The sequence below is a fragment of the Sinocyclocheilus anshuiensis genome, unplaced genomic scaffold (assembly GCF_001515605.1).
Source record: "Sinocyclocheilus anshuiensis isolate Anshui unplaced genomic scaffold, SAMN03320099.WGS_v1.1 scaffold101, whole genome shotgun sequence".
NCBI classification, from domain to species: Eukaryota; Metazoa; Chordata; class Actinopteri; order Cypriniformes; family Cyprinidae; genus Sinocyclocheilus; species Sinocyclocheilus anshuiensis.
In genome coordinates this window covers 2,069,004-2,076,734 of record NW_015540892.1, presented here as the reverse complement: position 1 = coordinate 2,076,734, position 7,731 = coordinate 2,069,004, and the positions used below count along the sequence as shown (strand labels likewise).

General features: G+C 35.9%; 1 protein-coding gene across 2 annotated transcripts in view; it reads right to left on the bottom strand.

Annotated features, from left to right (window-relative positions):
• The window catches only part of LOC107688838 (voltage-dependent L-type calcium channel subunit beta-4-like), a 23,468-nt gene extending 20,189 nt beyond the window's left edge, over positions 1–3,279 (bottom strand). Inside the window, exons 1-2 of one of the 2 annotated variants that reach the window (XM_016486637.1) lie at positions 3,033–3,279; positions 1,701–1,784 (exon numbers count right to left, since the gene is read on the bottom strand). In XM_016486637.1, the coding sequence (XP_016342123.1) occupies positions 1,701–1,784; positions 3,033–3,095 (147 nt within the window). In that variant the 5' untranslated portion in view covers positions 3,096–3,279. The remainder of the gene's footprint in view (positions 1–1,700; positions 1,785–3,032) is intronic. The other variant, XM_016486639.1, reaches the window with a different exon arrangement.
• Positions 3,280–7,731: the final 4,452 nt, after the last annotated feature.

Here is a 7,731-nt window from a genome sequence, read left to right as displayed (position 1 = left end):
GCAATATAACAAAGAGTGAAAAATTGAAGGGGGTCTGAATACTTTCCGTACCCACTGTATATATATACACATACACACATTTTGGATTGAAAATTAAATTCATTAGGTTTGATTTATATACAATAAACAAATTATATATTTACATGTAATAAACAATAATTAAAAAGTTTAATTAAATTTGTATTGATTATGTATAAATATATAATATATTTTAAATTGTATTTCCACTTTTATTAATATATGTTCTCACTTTTTTAAATCTTACCAAATTTTAACATAACATGAATAAAGTTAATACGTTTTTGTAAATAGTATAAATATATAAACAAATATATACAATACATACATTATATATATTGATATATAATGAATTATATATAAATATATAATATAATAAATATATTTTAAGTTTCATTTCCACTTTTATTAACATACTTTCTATTTTTAAATCCAACCTCTATATGTGTGTGCGTGTGTGTGTGTGTGCAATAATCAAAAGGTTAACAACATATTATAGTTAGAAATTATGCTAACACTTTACAATAAGGATCTATTAGTTAGTGTTAGTTAATGAATTATCTACCATTAACTAACAATGTGCAATAGATTTGTTACAGTATTTTTATGTTACACAAACAATCTTTATTAATGTTAGTTAATAAAAATACACCTGTTTGTTGTTAGTTCATGCTATCACAGGTCCATTAAATAATATTAAAGGGGTCATATGATGTTGCTAAAAAGAACATTATTTTGTGTATTTGGTGTAATGAAATGTTTATGCGCAAAAAACACATTATTTTCCACATAACAAAGAAGTTTCACTTTCACAACGAAACACAGCGTCACACACGGCGGCCTACAGTGAGCAGCGGCCGGCGGCTAGAGTGAGAGGAGGCTGGTGGATTCGACAAAGGAGGCTTGCGGCAACCACATGTGACGACCCCAGGCTGGACTCCGCTTCGTCCACGGTGAAAGCCGATCCAGCGATCCACAGCGCGAAGTTGATGTATTTCCTCAGCGACCAGCACAGATCAGCTCTAGGCATGACGAAGCGGATATCGTCCTTTTTTGGAAGGCCAAACAAAGTAGTTTCGCTTTCACAACGAAACACACAGTGCCTTCACAACATGGCGGCAGCAACAATACTACAGCGAGAATAAAAGTTACGCCTTCTTTCTTTGCGTGAACATTTGGGCGGCGTTATGCAAATCTCCCCACATCGTGACGTAGACATGTGGGGGAGTGTTAGAACGAGCCGTTTTAGGTAGGCATGGTTGACTCTTAACTTTTATAAAGAATATCTCTTTGGATTTGAGACTTTAGTCTTTGCAACTTTACAGATCTTCTTTATGCACCAAGAGCTTGTAACACTCCAAAGAGAAAGGAAAAATTGAAATCGCATCATATGACCCCTTTAACACTTATAACTTTAAGTAGTGATAACAGTGATTAGAGTGGAAGAAAAATGTTATAGCAGACACACAATTCAAGCATCCCACTACATCAAAGCCTTTCTGAACAAAGCAATGAATAAGGACACAGAATGTGTTTGCTACATTGACCTTTAAATGTGTCTGATTACTAGTCCTAATTTTAAGTGACTGGTCTTGAGGTAATAATTTAATTGAGCCAATAAAGGGGTGAATCAATTTTTAATTGATCCAGATTTCACTTTCAGAAATGGGCCATTTCTTTACCTGTCTCAGGATAAAACTGGTGGAGGTGGTGCTGCCATCAGACCTCTTCAGTCGACTACGCCTTGAATATGTTCCCCTATTCACCTGTAGAGGGAGCAATGATGAAATCATGAATGAATTGCTTCAGACATGGTTGATCATTTCTCAACCCTTTACTTTTGAGAATATAAAATTAGCATTATTGTTAATGGAATCATATTTTTGATATTTGACATTAATAGATCAGAATCAGAATAAGCAGCAGGATCAGTATTGAATTTATTAGCCAAATATTACTTAATTTGCCTGCTGAGATCCTATCAAGGTTATAAAACACTTACAATACATAATAATTTTAGATGGAAATATAGACTGAATGTTGCACAGAATTAGAAATAGGTAAAATATGACTAGACTGTACATTGTGTAGAAACATGGAAGTTATCCAAATGTGGGTGATGGGAGAGAGGGTGCCAGCAGATAAAACTGTGCTGTGTGCAGTGCATTAGTGACCATTAATGAGGGAAGTTCATTCGGTAATGAGAGCCACTTGCATCAATGTAAATTATCTGTGCAAATTCATTAATGGACTGATATAACAGTAGAAGTGGAAAACGTATAGAGCGGTCATTTAGCTTGAGGTTACATAGATATTAACCCTTCTTTACCCCTGGGAAGAAAAAGAATACAGCTACAAACAACAGGAAGTTTGAAAGAGAAGGAGAGAAATAGAGAGATGGGGGAGGATTGACAAAAAATAGTCACTACAGGGACACATTAATTAGCCAGGTCTGATTTGTTTCTATTTCTAGGCGTCTCTAGAGCTCTATAGTAGTGTTGTGGATAGACAGAGAGCTTGTTCTTTTTAAAGTTCGTTTAATAGGGCCACCAAAAAGTGGGTCAGTGTGCTCATTTCACTGCATTAGGGTTGTTCTTTATGTAGTCAGGTGAGCTAGGTCATTGTTGGTGTCAAGACAAATAATTCATCTATATACTCAAATAATAATGCTAGCAAACTAGTTATTTCTGCTTCAAATATTTCATGTGATTTGATAAAGTTCACAGTAGTAAAAGTCTCTGCGTTTTAATTCATTCCAAGTGCCGTTGACACCCCTATGCAAACAACAAAATTGCAGAAACCACTGAAAACAAAGTGTACCTCAAAGTGTACTGAACGTACTTCATCATTCCAAACAGTTTTACTGAGAATACCAAGCAAACACAAACTAAAACGATTATATTCATACAGGCTAGTAAATATCATAATAGCTATCTGTGTTTAGTCATATGAAATTATCCAACAAAATTAATAAAGTAAAAATGATGACTTATCTCAAATCTTAACATGGTCACCTGAAATATAGGCGCTTGGATTCCCTCGCCGATCTTATTCCTAATATAAATGTGTCGAGACATCTCAGCCAGCACATCGGTCCAGATCGGGGGTTGCTGGCCTGCTGGCCCGGCCCAGTGGAACTTTGGAGGGTTTCTGACGGCTTGATCCAGCTTCGGTGGTGTGTGTGTGTGTGTGTGTGTGTGTTTCCCCGCGCTCGTGAAGATCCGCTCTGCTGCTCTCGTGCAACAGAGGAGCCACAAACTCGTCACAGTGTGACAGGCGTCAGGTGCGCGCGCAATGAGCGGCAGTTCAGTTTTTTTGCTTTAGATAACCTAGTTTTAGATTAGGTAATAAAACCAATACAAATTGAAATTCGTTATGAGCTTATGGAACAGTAGCAGAACATAGCGCCACCACCCTCTCTCCACACAGTGGCGCTATTGCTTGAACAAGCTAATAAATCCTATTGTCAAACAATGTGATTAATTGTAACAGATGATAACCAAATCAAATGCACATTTTGTCCTAAGCTTTATTGACGGCTTGTGAAAGCCGTTTAGATACGTTTTTAATGGGTCCAGTAAGAAAAGCCTGCTTAACATTAGTGAACTTGAAATGGAAGAAATTTTAAAATATATCTTTATCATGCGTGATTCTTCAACATATGTTTACTAGAAACACAGGCAGAGAAGTGGACAGGCCAAACACACAAAGATGGGGAGTAAAGTTTGAAGCTTCATTAAATAGTACAAACTAAACACCATTATCTGCACCAGCGAATAAGAAGAAAGAATGAAAATGGACAAACGAACATATTTAATGGTAAACGATTACAAATAGTAGGCCTATTATGGAGTATCAAGGTCCAAGAGAAACACACTGCAAGACAATTAGATATTATAGTAATAAAACATTATAAATACATTGTTTATGTATATGTATTTGGTCTCATGGGAAAAAACGTTGTTTTACCCAAAGATGACAATATACTATACACTTAAAGGCTCTGTTCGTAGCTTATCTCCTCTGAGGTTTCAGTTTTGGATTGAAAATTAAACTAATTGGGTTTGATTTAAAACCATCTATTGTAGATGTGTAGTTTTTTTGTTGTCATATTATGGACCCATCTATATTTGAGAAAACAAAACTGGCTTTTGGTGTCACTTTTGGTATACTGGACATTTGTATCTGTCAGCAGGCAAGTTTTTCCATGAGGAAAAATCGTTGTCTTCAATCGTCTCTTTATATAGCCTAACAACTTTCTCTCTGCTCTTTTCAATATCCAGTAAGCAAGGTCTGACTTCTTTTCTGCAGCACATTATTGCTAAGCAAAGTATGCTGTTTTATATCACAGAAGGAATTTATTTGACCTTTTCATTATAAGTCTAACATATTACTAAAGGAAACTTGTCTTTTAATTGTGACTTTTATTACATTAACATTTGAACGTTGAATGTTTTTTTTTTGTCCTCAGGATAGTCATCAGCATATTGGTGATGCCAGCTTTTCTAACTGTTTCCTACATTTTGATGTACAGTAAGTGTGCAACTCTACTCTTGAGATTATTTTGTACAGGTAACAGCACTGACATTTGTAAGTTTATTACTTCCATAATCATCCATTTTCCTTCTCTAATGTGACCCGTTTGTTATTGAATGTTACAAATGTCTGATTTGGTTTCTACAGAACACAAGAGGGCAGCAGAAGCTCATCTGGGGAGCAATGATGAGATACCGTTTTTGTTGTGGGCAATCATCATGGGATCAGGGATTGTCTGGTAAGTGTGTCCACCTTTTGCTGGCAGAAGCCGAAATTACGGCAATGGTGCCAAAAATCAGGTTTCCCTAAAGATGGACTTTCAATAAAGTACCAAGTCCTCTAAATTAGTAGTATAAATTACATTATGAGCATGAAGCAACTTTCTCTATTGAAGGCCATTCAAATATAACCATGACTTTGACAAAAGTTTTCAAACCAACAAGTAAATTGTTGTTAAAAAAAGTAATGCATTGCATTATAGTAGATATTTAACCACGTTTTATTTCTAAACATGCACAGACACAGAAACAGACATGCTTCATCATGATAAGAACTAAGAAGTACACAACAGATGTCACTGGTCTTATATTCTTTCTTTAATGGCATCAGATATTGATTATTGACAGCATTTTAATACAGCAGAACTCTGTTCTAGACAGACATAATATATCTAAGAGGGCATCATAAAAGATACAAGTTCATTGCCATAAAAAAGATAAATACAAATCAAGATCAATTCAAAAATCTGTGAGCATATCTCTCTTAAATAACGGTTTATAAACATACAATAATTGAAACAACATCAGTGTCAAAAACGAGAAATGACAACAGTGATATGCACCACAAAATAACTTGTAACAAATAATTTGCACAACTGTAACATATTCACATTTCACAGTCAGTTTCACAAGTGCTTAGCACTGTACTGTACTGTCTCCATGTATCGATATTCCATTTCTGAATGTACCTCTCATTAAAACGAGTACAGCACAAAACGGCAGCATCATCTATGAGTCGTTGCTGCCAGCTGAACACAGTGATACACTGTTCTCACATCGTTGTTTTCTTCGCTGGTCCATAGAAGAAACGTGCCAGAAGTGCATTGTTTTTACTTGAAGAGGGCATTGTTTTCATAAAGGACGACCTCAGAGTTAAAGGGGTCATATGATGCTTTTTTAAAGATCAGCGGTTACTGAAACCACGCCTTCTTTCTTTGCATGCACATTTGGGCGCATTATGCAAATATTCCCACACAGTGACCTAGATATGTGGGGGCGTGTTAGAACGAGCCGTTTTAGGGGTTGTGTGGCAGAGTCTTAACTTTGATAAAGAATATCTCTTTGGTTTTGAGACTTTAGTCTTTGCAACTTCAGGGATCTTATCTATTCACGAACAGCTTGTAGCACTCCAAAGAGAAAGGAAAACTTGAAATCGCATCATATGACCCCTTTAAAGCAACTGAGAGGATGGACCATGCATGATCAATCTGAATGTATGAGGTTTAAAAAATGAATAAAACACACAATGCTAACCTAAAAAAGGCCTGGTTTGTTTCCCAACAGATCTTCCGCTGGTCTATGGGAGAATGGGAAATGACACTTGAAAATGGAGGAGCCTCAATGTACACACACGAGAGGAATAAACAAGGCAAGAAGAGTCATGTGACAACTTGAAGCCATAACACTGATTACTGTAATGCTGCAGTAGGTGTTGCTTAAACTAAACACACTACAGTTTGCTATTGATAGTCAAGAATACAATATGTAATACAGCATAAACGTGTAAACTCTCCACTATGCATTATAAAGGGCCAGAATTCCGATATAAATGACTAAACACTTCATTGTGCACTACAGAGAGCCATTACGTGTATGTATATGTGCGGTGATATTGAGCTTATGAAAGATCATGTATGCAGTCTTTTGCTACTAATACAAATCAATGCAGTCAACATTTTCACTTCAAACTCACACTTGAAATGTAAATGTTCAATAACTATCGGTGCAAATTGAAATAGCCTATGCGTTGAGCGGATTTACTGTAGCTTAGCTTGAAGAAGGCTCGCATTTCTAATGTGCAGGACTTGTATCACATCATAATTAATGATCCTGCTGTATTATAGCTAAACAAGAGTCATCTCGTCAAGTATCCACTTTTCCGAAAGTGCCATCGGGAGGTCTGTAATGTTTAGGAAAGGCCTTCAGCTGCAGAAAGTTAAAGGCATACTTGCGACATCCAACGTTCTTCATGGTATTCTCACGGCGGCAGCCCTCACTGGTAGGGGAAAGGGGCGGGATTGAGTGTGTGAAAACAAGTAGAAAACAAACAGAACATGAAGCCATGTTTAGAAAAATCACAAGCAAAAATTAGCACAGCCACAAAAGATGGCAGCAGACATCTCAGCAGTGTTATGAGCATGAGTATTATGGGTGAACATAGAATGAGGGTGGCGAAAGCAAATAAACGAACAAACCACGTCAAAAACATACGTTGAAAATGCTAATGTTTTTTAGGTAGCACACAGGCAGTTAATGCTCTGAAGCAAATTTGACAGAAATGAAAATAAATCTTTAAGATCAGCAGGCTTCATTGGTTGTGTATTAGGGTATGGTAAATAATGACATTTGATCAGGCCAACTATTGCACATGTCCCTCTTATTGGGATTCTAAAAATTCTGTTTTACAACCGCACATAACGTTTTAAACAATGAATATATTCTTTCAAAAATGTGCTTACACATAAATATCTTAGTAATATTTATATAATAACAATAAAGCAATTCATAATATAAACTTCTTTAGTGAGTCAAGTGTTGTAACAAATGTAAACGATATTAGTTAGCATGGTTTGGTACGATTTACTCAGGTGTAGGCCTTTATCTACCAAACTGACCAGTTAGAAATGAAACATCAGTGCAATGTGTCGTTCTCATGTTGTTTCAAACCCATATGACTGACTTTATTCCAAGGAACACAAAAGGAGAAATTCTAAAGTGTTCATGCTGCTTCATACAGTGAAAGTGGATCAGAACAGAACCAGAGGCTATCAAGCTCTGAAAAAAAGCAATATAAAAGTAGTATGACTAGTGTGATGAACAAAATTATATTTAAGTTATTATTCACTGAATAATCATGTGAAAAATTTTTTTTTACTGAAAAGAGCAGCTTGGACACTCT